Genomic DNA, 14,699 nt, shown 5'->3' with positions numbered 1-14,699 from the left:
ATGAGTGAAAGAAATCGAAAACAACAAAATCGCCTCGGACTATTCCAGACCGAACAATGGAAAATCACGGTCGGACTACAGAAAATCAGTGGGCTTTATTGCTTTCAACGTGATCGAATAAATTTTATCTGTTGGCTTATTATTGCTTTGTTCTCATTGTCATTCACGATTGTATTGGTAAATATGAATTAAAGTAAATCAAACTTTGCGAGGATCACTTCGTCCTTTCTCGTTTTCCAGGGCATTAGGCTTGTAATGGAAATCGGTGTTCATAACGAAATCGTCATCGAGAACATTTTGGGTGAATTGTACATGCTGATTATTTTTTCCAAACTAGGAATCAGCGTTCTGAAAAGGAAATCCGTAATTAAATTTTAAATTAAAATTTTTTTCTTATTACGTAGCTACCGAAACCAAAAAAAGAAATTCTCGATTGCAGTTTAAATGCATTTACGCGAAGATTGCAGATCACTGGAGTATGATAAACAACGCCGAGGAGCTCGACATCGTGTCCAGAAACATGGAACGAGGCCATGGAGTAGTAAAAATTTACTCGCTGTACTGTATCATCGGTATGGGATGCTTCATCGCCATGCCAATAACCTATCCATTGCTAGATTACGTGATACCGATGGAAAATAAAACCCGGACCATGGGCGAGCCCGCCTACGTCGAGTACGGCCTCGACCCTGAGAAGTATTACTACCCTCTGATGACCCAGGGCTTTGTCGGCGGTCTTGGCTGTATCGCAGTTTTCGTGGCCTTTGACGTGAGCTACATGATGCTGACGAATTACGTGATTGGCTTGTTCGCTTTGGCCAAGTAAATTTTTAACAGTCGATTATTTTTTTCAATACCACGAAAGCAAAATTTTTCCACAGACATCGTTTAGGAAAGGTTAATAAACTGATAAAAGCAATGGAGCAGCAAAATATCAACGTGTTAAAGTCAAATTGGCCTATGCCGTATATTGTGCAAGCCATCAAAACTCATCAGCGAGCTTTGGCGTAAGTGATTTTTCAAATATCAATGAAAAAAAAAATGAACCAGTCAATGTTTGAAACAGTTATGCCAACGACTTAGAAGCCAACTACAATAAAGCTTGGTTTATAACTCTCGTCTGTGATACAGCTACCATCGCAGGTTGCTTCGCTATCGTAAGTAAGGGCTACCAAGTATCATATCTGCACTGAAGTTCTGGCTCTGAAATTGCTTTTTCTGATATTCAGTTAAAGGTGAAAGACACCCCGGAAGAAATTTTTCGCTTCTTTTCGTTGCTCTTTGGTGCCTTCATCCATTTCTATTTCATATTTTTACCAGGACAATTGATGATCAACGCTAGCGAAGAAGTTTTTGATGCCTGGTAATGTAACTTTTTCCTAATAATGTAACTGTCACTCGTCCTTTGACTAGATTATTTATTTAATTCTAGTTATGCGGCTAATTGGTACAAATTGTCTCACAAATCCAAATATTTGTTAAAAATTATCATGATCAGGAGTTTGAGGGCCTCGTATTTGACCGGAGGAAAGATGTTTTCACTTTCTATGAATACCTACTGCAGTGTTTGTAATTTTTCCCACTCTTTTTCATTAAACTGTAAGAAATTTTTTTTTACATCTCAAATTTATGTTTACAGATGCTAAAGACCAGCTTATCGTGCGTCGCTCTTCTGAAGAGATTGTTGGATTTTTAAAAAATATTTTATTTTTCAAGTTCCATGTCTGATTCGGAATATCATAAATATAATTTTCTGAGTAGAGTCACCCCCCCCCCCCCCCCCCCCCCCCCCCCCNATAAACTAATATAATTTAATTATACTGAACTAATTCACAGGTAGTGAAATTTTATAATATAATTGAGCATTAATACTAAATATTTTAATAATTTTCAACAACTTTATGAATATATTATCATTTATTATAATGGTTTCATTTACTGGTAAAAATGTTTTATTCACTGGTGCATCGTTTCCCTTACATGTTATTTTATTAATGAAAGTTGAAAGTAAAAATTCTGCAAAAATTCTATTCAGTGGAGAAAGACATTTAGTTTTATAATACATCTGAATAATAGCCATTCATTTATTAAAAACGTTGATTTAATCTAAATTTAAGCAAACTTTTTTGAAACTTTTCATTCACTGGGTAGGTGACTATAATCAATATGTGAAGAATTCAAACAACCCATGAATATGTAAAATCCAAATAATTTATTAACATATATTGTAAAAACTAGATAATCATGAATGCACATAGAATTCAAATAATCCATGAATATGTTAAATTTAAATCTCCATTACATTTACTATATCCAATGGGTCTGGGCGTACTGCTCTAGTCGTAAAATTTTGAAATTTACAAATCACATCTTTTTTAATGAACAATTCATATGAATAAAAATTGAAGATATGTGCTCATTTTAAGAACATATTTGGAAATCTTTAATAAAACTTGCGTGTCTTCAGGGGACATTCCGATTGAAAATGAAAAAAAATTGATACATTTTTTTTACGTTAAAACGTTCTTTAACACCATAAAAATATCCTGTTAAAATTTTAGAACGAAATTCATAAAGGAAAAAAGTTATGCCTGATTACACGAAGTGTCTATCGTGCTTGATATATACAGAACAAAACTTCGGACGTATTTTTCTCAAAACTACTTTTTTCAGCTCTTGCCAGCGATTGAGAAAAAACTCCTAGTCCGATCTTTACGTTTAATATCTAATTTTAATCGTTACAACTTTCTCTACAAGACAAACCTCTAAAAAGTGGAAAAAATCATCCCCAATTTTTTTATGGGGTAAATTCACCCCCATAACCACCGAAAAGAGCATTGTTTTAGAAAAACTCGTGCCAAAATCGTAAAAATTGAAAATATCAATTTTTTAGAGGTTTGTCTTCTAGAGAAAGTTGTAACGATTAAAACGAGATATTAAACGTAAAGATCGGACTTGTAGTTTTTTCTCAATCGCTGGCAAGAGCCGAAAGGAACAATACAATTTGCAATGGGAATGTCCCCTTAAAATGTTTATTTAATGTGTAATCAACGATTTCATGTTGTTGTCACTTTGGTTGTTTATACATGAAAAACAATATTTTTAACGGGGAGTCTAATTATCACGGATTCTTCGATCGATGATTAGAATATTCCTTTCGAGGTCGGTATTATTCGTAAAACTTTTACACTTATACTTTATACCTTAAGGACGTTGGGGACCTTTAGGTCAAGTTGGCCCACGAAGTTGAAACTTCGGAATTTGATAGTCGATAACACTCATAATGTTTTCCCGAAATTTTAGCATCAATAGTCAAATGAATTTTTGCATAATTTAATTTCAAAAGTACATTTTTTAACATGGAAATCATAGGAAAGCGCAGATTTCTCTCACAATTCTAAGTGTAACTTTATGTTAGAATGGGAGATGGTGACCAAATTTCGCATAATGAAAGATGAAATTATTACTTTTCACAAGCAAATTTCAAAGTAATTTTGTAAAAATAAAAAAATTTCGTGTTTGTTTTACATGCAATATAACTCGAGAGGTGAGCAGCAGACAAAAATACGCGTGATAGCATATGTATTGGCTTTGAGCCTATGATACCACCAACCCACCTAGTCAAATTAAGTATCTACCTTCCGCTGTTTCTTGACAGTTGCTGATTTGCACTCGGTTTCGTCCCCAACGTCCTTAATTATTATTGCGTTTTTATGATTGAAAATAATTGTTTTGCAATTTGATGTGTCAATCAACCTCTCGTGAACCTACTATGTCCATACGTCGCGAGCTCGACAAATTTTCCAGTCATGTATTAGAACCGCTTTTCGCTTTTTTGCTTTGCCGTTACTTTAGTTTATCGCTATGATTCAAATAAATCGAAAGCGGCAAAATGCCATGGGACTATTCGAGACCAAACAATGGAAAATCACGATCAGATTACAGAAAGTCACTGGCCTTTATTGCTTTCAAAGTCATCGAAAAAATGTCATCTGCTGGCTTAATATTTTTTTATTCACTTTGTCGTTCATGATTGCTATGGTAAATGTTAATTAAGTTAAATTTTACTCTGTAAAGTTTAACTTGTCATTTCTCACTCTCCAGGGAGTTAGACTTGTCATGGAAATCGGTGTTCATAACGAAATCGTCATCGAGAACATGTTGGGGGAATCGTACATGCTGATTATTTTATCAAAATTAGCAATGAGCATTCTGAAAAGGAAATCAGTAATTCAATGTTAAATTTAATTTTTTTACGTAGCTGTCATAAAAAAAAATCAAATTCTTGATTGCAGTTCAAAAGTATTTACACAAAGATCGAAGATCACTGGAGTATGATGAAAGACGCCGAGGAGCTCGTTATCATGTCCAAAAACATGAATCAAGGCCATCGAATCGTAAAAATTTACTCGCTGTACTGTATCGTTGGTATGGGATGTTTCATCGCTATGCCGATAGCCTATCCATTGCTAGATTACGTGATACCGATGGAAAATATAACCCGAACCATGCGCGAGCCCGTCTACGTCGAGTACGGCATCGACATTGAGAAGTATTACTTCCCTCTGATGACCCAGGGCGTTTTCGGCGGTCTTGTCTGCGTCTCGCTTTTCGTGGCGTTCGATGTGAGCTACATGATGCTGACGAATTACGTGATTGGCCTGTTCACTTTGGCCAAGTAAATTTTTACGAGCGATTATTTTTTTTCAATACCACAAAAGCAACATTTTTCCACAGACATCGTTTAAGGAAGATTAATAGACTGATATGGGTAATGCAGCAGCGCAATGTCAACACGAAGAAGTCAAATTGGCCTATTCCTTATATCGTGCAGGCCATCGAAACTCATCAGCTTGCCGTGGCGTAAGTCATTTTTTAATCATCAATGAAAAAATATCAATAAACCAGGCGACATTTGAAACAGTTATGCCAACGACTTAGAAGCCAAGTACAATAAAGCGTGGTTTGCACCTCTCCTTATTAACATAACCAGTATCGGAGGTTGCTTCGCTATCGTAAGTAATCACTACCAAGTGTCAAAGTTTTTACTTTAATAATTTTTTTTTTCTTCAGCTAACGGTAAAGGATACCCTAGAAGAAATTTTTCGGTACTTCGCGATGCTCTGTGGTGCCTTCAGTCACTTTTATTTCATCTTTTTACCGGGACAATTGATCATCAACGCTAGCGAAGAAGTTTTCCATGCCTGGTAATGTAACTTTTTCCGCGTAAAACTGCCTCTCGTCCATTGACTAGTTTATTTATTTGATTCTAGTTATGCGGTTAATTGGTACAATTTGTCTGTCAAATCTAAATATTTGTTAAAAATTATCATGATCAGGAGTTTGAGGGCCTCATATTTGACAGGAGGTAAAATGTTTTCACTTTCCATGGAGACCTACTGCAGTGTAGGTGACTTTTTCTCTCTTTTTCATTAAACTTTTGAAGAAATTGTTTTAAATCTCAAAAAATGTGTTTACAGATGCTCAAGACCAGCTTTTCGCTCATCGCTATCTTGAAGAGATTGATGTAATTTTAAAATCTATTTCATATTTGAGTTTTATTTTTCAAGTTTAATGTAAAATTTGGAATAATCAATATTTTTGTGATGAATACGATCTTTTTTTTTCATGAAATGGCCCAAATTGCTTGGATTCTCGTTCCCCATTCTCAGATGACTTGTTTATTACCTAAAAACATTATCTAAACGTTTGAGAGGTCGGTGGCAAGTGCCTAGAGCCTGCCTACAATCGCAAATAGGTTTTTATTTATAATTTCGCTGATTACTCACGATTAACGTTTGCCCTGATTCCCTAAAATAATTAAAAAGTACCATTTCGTATGAATTTTTATCTTTATGATTAAAATATGATCTAAGAATATGTATAAGGGTCATAAGAAATTAATAGCACTCCCAGTACTATATAATAAAGTGAAGTCAAAGAAAAAACGGCGTTTTTTCGATTAGACTGTTATTTCGCTTATTAAATTCATGATTCTTAATTTTTTCGATATTGCTGAATAAACCATCAAAAAGTATATAAAATCCTTGAATTTTCACTGGTTATAAATGTCTTCAAGTGTTCTAGAAGCAAAGTTAGAAAGGTTTATAGATATTAGTTTAAAAAGCGTAAAACTGCATCGGAGCGGAAGTGTTCACTATGACTTGATCTCGGCACTCTAAAGAATTTTTTACATCTGATAAGTATTATTGCACTTATAGTAAATCTGATGACCTTTCATTTGCTTGCAGCTAGAAGTCTCTAAACATCTTATAAGCTGAGTTACAATAATTTTAAAATTTCATAAAATTCTAGGTATCAAATCTGTGAAGCCTCATTTTCAATAAATTCAATACTGAACCCGATAAATTCCAAATTTAGGATTTACGGCGTACATTGTACGCTGGCAATGAAAATAAGGAGGTCGATATCATGCGTAAAATGTTTACGTTCTTACCTTCTCGCTACATAATTATTGATGCGTTTCTATGATTAGAAATAATTGTTTTGCACTTTGATCTGTCAATCAACCTCTTGTGAACCTGCTATGCTCAATGATGAAAGTGGCCTGAGCTCGCCATGAGCCATAAGCGCAGGTATCCAATATCCATATGTCACGAGCTCGACAAGTTTCCAGTCATGTATTAGAACCGCTTTTTGCTTATTTCTTTGCTATTGTTCTAGTTTATCGTTATGAGAGAAAGAAATCGAAAGCATCAAAATAACCTGAAACTATTTGAGACCGAACAATGGAAAATCACGGTCGGACTACAGAAAATCAGTGGTCTTTATTGCTTTCAACGTGATCGAATAAATTTTATCTCTTGGCTTTATACTTTTTTGTTCACTTCGTCGTTCATGACTGCATTGGTAAATATGAATTTGGACAAATTTAACTTTATGAAGTTTAACTCGTTGTTTCTCATTTTCTAGGGTATTAGGCTTGTAATGGAAATCGGTGTTAATACTGAAATCGTCATCGAGAACTTTTTGGCTGAATTGTTTATGATTGTTATTATTTTCAAACTAGGGATTAGTGTTCTGCAAAGGAAATCAGTAATTAAATTTTGGATTTTTTTTATATTGTTAGCTTAACAAAAAAAAATGCCCGATTGCAGTTCAAAAGTATGTACACGAAGATCACTGATCATTGGAGGATGATAAACAACGTCGAGGAGCTCAAGATCATGACCAAAAACATGAATAACGTCCATGTAATTGCCAAAGTTTACGCGTTGTGGTGTTTCTTTGGTATGGAATTTTTCCTAGCTATGCCGGTAGGCTATCCTCTGCTGGATTACGTGATACCTATGAAAAATAGGACGAGGGTCGTGGCTTTTCCTTGCTACGTCGAGTACGGCCTCGACCCTGAGAAGTATTACTACCCCTTGATGACCCAGGGCTTCTTCGGCTCCCTTGGCTGCGTCGCAGTTTTCGCGGCGTTCGATTTGAGCTACATGATGCTGACGAGTTACGTGATTGGCTTGTTCGCTTTGGCCAAGTAAATTTTCAAAAATCGATTTTCAAAAACATAAAAACGATTAAATTCAATTATTTTTTGCAGACATCGTATATCGAAGGTTAATGCAATAATGCAAGTAATGGAGCTACGAAATGTCAACGCGTTGAAGTCAAATTGGTCAATTCCATATATCGTGCAGGCTATCGAAGCTCATCAGCTAGCTTTGGCGTAAGTAATTTTTTAAGAGTATCAATTATTAAAAAGTATCAAAGAACCAGCTGATGTTGAAATAGTTATGTCAATGATTTGGAAGACAACTACAATAAAGCTTGGTTTGTATCTCTCGTTATTAACGTAACCACTATCGGAGGTGCCTACGTTGTTGTGAGTAACTACTGCCACATATCGTAAGCACAGCTGAGGGTTTTACTCTGAAATTTTTTTCGATTTTCAGATATTGGTTAAGGATACCCCGGAAGAAATTTTTCGTTACAGTGCGATGCTCATCGGTGCCTTCGTTCATTTCTATTTCATCTTTCTACCGGGACAAAAGATCATCAACGCTAGCGAAGAAGTTTTCGATGCCTGGTAATGTAACTTTTTCCATATAATTGCAAATCTTAAGTACTTCAACTAATTTATTCATTTAATTCTAGTTATGCGGTTAATTGGTACAAATTGTCTAACAAATCGAAATATTTGTTAAAAGTTATCATGACCAGGAGTTTGAGGGCCTCGTATTTGACTGGAGGTAAGATGTTTTCACTTTCCATGGACACTTATTGCAGAGTGGGTAATTTTTCCTCTCTTTTCATTTAACTGTCAGAGAAATTTTTTTTTTTAATCTCAAGTTTGTTTTTGCAGATGCTTAAGACCAGTTTATCGTGCGTCACTCTCTTGAAGAGAATTTTGGAATTCTAAAACATATTTTATATTTTAGTTTTGTTTTGTTTCAATTTTTAAATGCCTATAATCAAAGTTCAAAAAGTTGAGTTATTTTTGAAAGATCGAGTAAAATTCACCATTTAATTAATTAGTAATTTTATGAAATTAATAAATAAATCGCTGCCAATTCATTGTCTAGTAAACCTTGACATACTCAAAAATGTAAAAAAACTGTTTTGTTTGTAGTGTAATGACCCAGTCACAAGGGTCATAGCATCCCTACGAGTAGATAAAACACCGGGGCAGCAAACCAGCCCGGTGCAACACCAAGTCCCGAACGGGCATGCTAGTGTACGGCCGCACATATACACCGCGGCACGTAATTGTATGGGCGCGCATACAGGTAAGTACAACGAACGTCAGTGCGCGCCTGCACACGTACACCACGGCGCGCACCGATGTAAGTGCGCACACGGACAGAGCCGTGAACGCTAGTGTGCGACTGCACACGTACACCGCAGCACGCACTGGTGTGAGTGCGCACACGGACAGAGCCGTGAACGCTAGTGTGCGACTGCACACGTACACCGCAGCGCGCACTGGTGTGAGTGCGCACACGGACAGAGCCGTGAACGCTAGTGTGCGACTGCACACGTACACCGCAGCGCGCACTGGTGTGAGTGCGCACACGGACAGAGCCGTGAACGCTAGTGTGCGACTGCACACGTACACCGCAGCGCGCACTGGTGTGAGTGCGCACACGGACAGAGCCGTGAACGCTAGTGTGCGACTGCACACGTACACCGCAGCGCGCACTGGTGTGAGTGCGCACACGGACAGAGCCGTGAACGCTAGTGTGCGACTGCACACGTACACCGCAGCGCGCACTGGTGTGAGTGCGCACACGGACAGAGCCGTGAACGCTAGTGTGCGACTGCACACGTACACCGCAGCGCGCACTGGTGTGAGTGCGCACACGGACAGAGCCGTGAACGCTAGTGTGCGACTGCACACGTACACCGCAGCGCGCACTGGTGTGAGTGCGCACACGGACAGAGCCGTGAACGCTAGTGTGCGACTGCACACGTACACCGCAGCGCGCACTGGTGTGAGTGCGCACACGGACAGAGCCGTGAACGCTAGTGTGCGACTGCACACGTACACCGCAGCGCGCACTGGTGTGAGTGCGCACACGGACAGAGCCGTGAACGCTAGTGTGCGACTGCACACGTACACCGCAGCGCGCACTGGTGTGAGTGCGCACACGGACAGAGCCGTGAACGCTAGTGTGCGACTGCACACGTACACCGCAGCGCGCACTGGTGTGAGTGCGCACACGGACAGAGCCGTGAACGCTAGTGTGCGACTGCACACGTACACCGCAGCGCGCACTGGTGTGAGTGCGCACACGGACAGAGCCGTGAACGCTAGTGTGCGACTGCACACGTACACCGCAGCGCGCACTGGTGTGAGTGCGCACACGGACAGAGCCGTGAACGCTAGTGTGCGACTGCACACGTACACCGCAGCGCGCACTGGTGTGAGTGCGCACACGGACAGAGCCGTGAACGCTAGTGTGCGACTGCACACGTACACCGCAGCGCGCACTGGTGTGAGTGCGCACACGGACAGAGCCGTGAACGCTAGTGTGCGACTGCACACGTACACCGCAGCGCGCACTGGTGTGAGTGCGCACACGGACAGAGCCGTGAACGCTAGTGTGCGACTGCACACGTACACCGCAGCGCGCACTGGTGTGAGTGCGCACACGGACAGAGCCGTGAACGCTAGTGTGCGACTGCACACGTACACCGCAGCGCGCACTGGTGTGAGTGCGCACACGGACAGAGCCGTGAACGCTAGTGTGCGACTGCACACGTACACCGCAGCGCGCACTGGTGTGAGTGCGCACACGGACAGAGCCGTGAACGCTAGTGTGCGACGGCACACGTACACCGCAGCACGCACTGGTGTGAGTGCGCACACGGATAGAGCAGCAAACGTTAGTGTGCGCCCACTCACGTACGCCGCGGTACGCACTGGTGTGAGTGCGCACACGCGTGGAGCGGCAAGAGCTTGTGTGAAGCATAGCTCGCGCTTGCAAGCTACAAGTCGAAATTTATGATGCCTCCGTCGCCAAAAAGGCGATGGGATAACCGGCTCGGGCAGGAAACGGGATGTTGGCAAAAATCAGGTCACAACTTGCGAGCAAAGAAACTAAGGAAACGGCTCAAGCATCCGCTAAAAATCCCAGACACGACGGATGGGAAAAAACGCGCAGCCCGCAAGCTCTAGAGGACACATAAAGTTCACGGTGACCCTAGCTCAAACAAAGAGGGTACGGCAGCAACAAACAGTATATAAACCGAGACTCAGAGAGTCTCGGGGCCAGTTATCGTTCTCGGTTCAAAGCGTATACATCGACGCTCGTCGGCTCAGTGTTCATTCTCGGTTCGAAGCGTGCACGTCGACGCTCGGTCTTCACATACACCTTTACTTCTCGAGTCAAAGTTCGCAGTTTACGTGAAAGCCAGCCTGTTGCTCGGCTCCGCAGATAGAATCAGTGCGAGATAGTAATACGAAAAGTACGCGAGCCCGTGCAGCTGCAACCACCGACGCCGCCCAGCACGCTGACACCGTTCCGGCTTTATCGACACCGAGAACACCCTCATCGACACCGAGGACACCCTCGTCGACGCCGATCTCCTCGACGCCGATCGCGCCGACGCCGATCACCGCACGAGCCGAGGCCAGACCGTCACGGGCCCGCCCTACAACAGACAGCACACCGACGCCTTCAGCCACCGCACCGATCGTCGCCGCCGAAGAGAAGAACACCGGTACATAGTAAGCAACATTTATGTAACTAGGGTTAAGGTTAAATAAACAGTCTCTTGTGAAATTCTGTGTTATCCTTCCTTCATCTCACCCTACCCCAGAGACAAACGCGAGTAGAGTCGAGTCATTAGCTTTCAGTCAGCTGGCATATTTTATTAATAATAAATAGATGGTGGCAAACGAGCCATCACAGTAGCACAAGAAAATCATCAGTTTAAATTAAACTATAACAGTTAAATAAATAGTTTAATGAACCGTTAATATAAAAGAATGAACAAATAGAAATCAGATTATCATTATTTATGAGCATATACAAAAATAAAGATATTTATAGGTTTTTAGGGTGAAACAATAACGCATCAGTGAAAAAACAAACTTTTTGATTGTGCGTTCTAGGTCCCGATCATAAGCACGTGACATACACCGATGTTTCTTTAAAAATGTATTTCATTGATTTATTGTTGTTTTTCAAAGACAAACTGGTTATCATTATTACGTGATAAAATATTTCCCTATTATGAATTCCACTCAAACTATGAATGAAAAATATATCAAGTAGTAACTGGATATTTATTCATATTTATAAATAATTCAGATATATCTTTACAGTAGGTTACATGTCAGCAGTACATTGTTAAATTCAAATTGAATTGTTTTACATAAAAAAAAATGCATCTACGTGGAGAAAAATCGTTGCTTCGCTTTTTCATTAATTTTAATGTAAATATTTTCAACGGTGATATACAACGGTTCAAGTTCAACTCAGTGTCAAAGTCAAGCAAAAACAGACACACTTGCATAATATCTGTGTTTGGACATGGTCGACGGTAGAGGGGGAAAGTTTCGCCAGTGAACGATTGCAGTCGCGAAATAGGATCACTTTGCTAATATCGACTGATTAGCTCGCTCGCTAATGGAGAGTTGAGTTCTAAGACGAGCAAGTATTTACAGATTATAACCGCAAAAGTGTAGAGGTTAGTTTTGGCTACTCGAGACGTATTTATAACCTCGAATATTTTTACGGTGTGCGTGTCGTGAATAATTACAGTAAATCAGCGATGATGGAAAGCAAAGGCGACATAGTTAGGTAAGCATTTTTGTGTATTATAGTTCGATAATTATTTTTTTTAACGATTCCTTATTTAATTCACTTATTCTTTAGGGTGAAGGAAGAGCCGAGCGATACATTGACGAACGAAGGTGACGACAATTATGTTTTCGATCCGGTGGACTCCTGCAAAACCGAAAACTTTGAAACAATGCCATTTCATGAATTATCGGTGAGTTTTGAGATTTGAATTATGTTTTATTTTTCTGCTATCAAAACCTATAATGCAAATTTAATTTTAGGCCAACCATATAAATGAGATTATGGAGTTACAAGAAAAGTTAGATGAGAAAATATTTATTGATTTTGAGTGCAAAAATGTCAAACCTGAACTGAAGTCTTTATCGACAACTGTGTGCAAATCTGAGTATCAAAGTTGTCAATCTATTATGAAACAAGAAAACAAAAATCCGTTCAATAACATAAATGAAAAAATGTTGATAATTTCAATAAAAAAAGGGTTTAATTATGATCATAACTGTCAATTTCAAGAAGAGTCCCGATTACAACTCGATGAATCCGCGGAGGGGAAAATATTTAAAAGAGGAACTCAAACAAAAACAACTCATAGGTATAATTTATCACAAAAAACTCATGAAAGAAAGGAAGGTCTAAAAAGACATATCAATACGATACATAAGAACATTAGATCATATGAATGTGGAATTCGTCATAAGTCATATAGCCGCAAGGATACACTTAAATCTCACATAATAACACATAATCGAAGCAAACTCCTTGAATGTCATATTTGTCACAAATCATTTGGACGAAAAGGTAATCTCAGAACTCACATCAATGCAGTGCATATTGGTAGCAAACCCTTTGAATGTGAGACTTGTCACAAATCATTTGTGTTTAAAAGTGGCCTCAAAATTCACATAAATGCAGTACATGATCGTAGCAAACCTTTTGAATGTGAGATTTGTCACAAATCATTTGGACAAAAAAGTACCCTCAACTTGCATATAAAAACAGTACATGTTCGTAGCAAACCTTTTGAATGTGAGATTTGTCACAAATCATTTGGACAAAAACAACAGCTCGAAACTCATATAAATGCAGTACATAATCAGAGCAAACCGTTTGAGTGTGACATTTGTTACAAATCATTTGGATACAAGAGTGATCTCAATAGACACATAAATACAGTACATAATCGAAACAAACCCTTTGAATGTGAGATCTGTCACAAATCATTTGGAGAAAAAGGTACCCTCAACGTGCATATAAAAACAGTACATTTTCGTAGCAAACCTTTTGAATGTAAGATTTGTTACAAATCATTTGGAGAAAAACAAACGCTCAATAGGCACATAAATTCAGTACATAATCGAAGCAAACCCTTCGAGTGCGATATTTGTCAAAAATCATTTGGACTAAAATTTAACTTCCAAGCTCACGTAAATTTAATGCACAATCGATCGTTTGAATACAATTCATGATAGTTGCAAATCTTAAAAAAATAATTATTTCTGATACATTTGTAAGCAATAAATTTGCATGTATAGTATTGTATTGTATTAAATCTTTTGAAATAAATTATCTTTATTTTTGCGAAAAAACTGTATAGCGATTTAAACTGTTATTAATTCATTCGTGACTCTGGAAAGCTTTTTCCCATCCTTTTTACAAAAATTATATACATTAAAAAACAAATTTTGGACTTGAAGTTTTTGTTTACAATTTTGTTTTTTAAAATTCTAACCCAAATATCAAATAAGTAAATTTTTTCCGAAATATTCTAAAAAAATACCACACATTTTATTTTATAATAATAAAATAATAGAATAAATTTCAGACGAGTCACAAAATATACCATTTTGTAAAATACATATATTAAAATACATCAAAGCTGAAAGCAGAGTAAATGAAAATTTTTGACTATTTTTACAATGTCAAGCACGCCATTATAAGATGTCTTATTGTGCGATCACGCGATTTTTCATACTTGAGTACACTAACATAGCTATAGATTCGACAAAATACCTATCAAAATTTTCACTGTCAGCTTATTTGTTTAACTTTTCTCCGGGACTACAGTAAACAATTGACAACGTCCTATTCGCACAGCTCACGCGACAAAAATGTCAATCGCAATCTCAGCCTCGGATTTCGCCGATTATTTATCGCGTAAGTATATACGTTCCGTAAAGAACGAGCGATCCATTTGAAAAGTAAAGTGGTTAAAAAGAAGAATATGATATACGAAGTGACGTGGCGCGCGAGCTTCTTCTTTCGCTTCCCCGCTCCACTGAGCTTTCCGATCGTACTTCTTTTTCGAGCTTTCCACCCCATAAAATTCACCCTTGTCCTCGGCATTTGGCCTGTCTTTTTTTTCTCGTTATGCTCTTCTTTTTCTTCGTCCTCTTAATGCATTTTTCTCTTTTATTTTCATCCCCGCCG

General features: G+C 38.8%; 4 protein-coding genes across 4 annotated transcripts; all 4 read left to right on the top strand.

The window, feature by feature from the left end:
- LOC106654538 lies at positions 1–1,728 on the top strand. Its single transcript, XM_014374460.1, has 8 exons — positions 1–177; positions 241–363; positions 440–822; positions 882–1,007; positions 1,067–1,157; positions 1,230–1,363; positions 1,433–1,569; positions 1,640–1,728. Exons 1-8 carry the CDS (start codon positions 1–3, stop codon positions 1,726–1,728), a joined length of 1,260 nt encoding a protein of 419 aa, XP_014229946.1.
- A 2,099-nt stretch (positions 1,729–3,827) lies between these two features.
- Positions 3,828–5,531, top strand: LOC106654539. The gene is made up of 7 exons (XM_014374461.1): positions 3,828–4,041; positions 4,105–4,678; positions 4,738–4,863; positions 4,925–5,015; positions 5,074–5,207; positions 5,274–5,406; positions 5,481–5,531. The coding sequence occupies exons 2-7, from the start codon at positions 4,335–4,337 to the stop codon at positions 5,529–5,531; spliced, it is 879 nt and encodes a 292-aa protein (XP_014229947.1). The 5' UTR covers positions 3,828–4,041; positions 4,105–4,334.
- A 537-nt stretch (positions 5,532–6,068) lies between these two features.
- Positions 6,069–8,383, top strand: LOC106654540. Its single transcript, XM_014374463.2, has 9 exons — positions 6,069–6,128; positions 6,685–6,870; positions 6,934–7,056; positions 7,119–7,501; positions 7,565–7,690; positions 7,756–7,846; positions 7,917–8,050; positions 8,119–8,251; positions 8,327–8,383. Exons 1-9 carry the CDS (start codon positions 6,069–6,071, stop codon positions 8,381–8,383), a joined length of 1,293 nt encoding a protein of 430 aa, XP_014229949.2.
- Positions 8,384–12,082: 3,699 nt separating this feature from the next.
- Positions 12,083–13,700, top strand: LOC106654541 (zinc finger protein 182-like). The gene is made up of 4 exons (XM_014374464.2): positions 12,083–12,272; positions 12,348–12,465; positions 12,536–13,183; positions 13,692–13,700. Exons 1-4 carry the CDS (start codon positions 12,244–12,246, stop codon positions 13,698–13,700), a joined length of 804 nt encoding a protein of 267 aa, XP_014229950.1. The 5' UTR covers positions 12,083–12,243.
- The last annotated feature ends 999 nt before the right edge of the window (positions 13,701–14,699 follow it).

The sequence above is a fragment of the Trichogramma pretiosum genome, unplaced genomic scaffold (assembly GCF_000599845.2).
Source record: "Trichogramma pretiosum strain Unisexual culture from Peru unplaced genomic scaffold, Tpre_2.0 scaffold83, whole genome shotgun sequence".
Lineage (NCBI taxonomy): Eukaryota > Metazoa > Arthropoda > Insecta > Hymenoptera > Trichogrammatidae > Trichogramma > Trichogramma pretiosum.
This window is presented reverse-complemented; position numbering and strand designations above follow the sequence as displayed.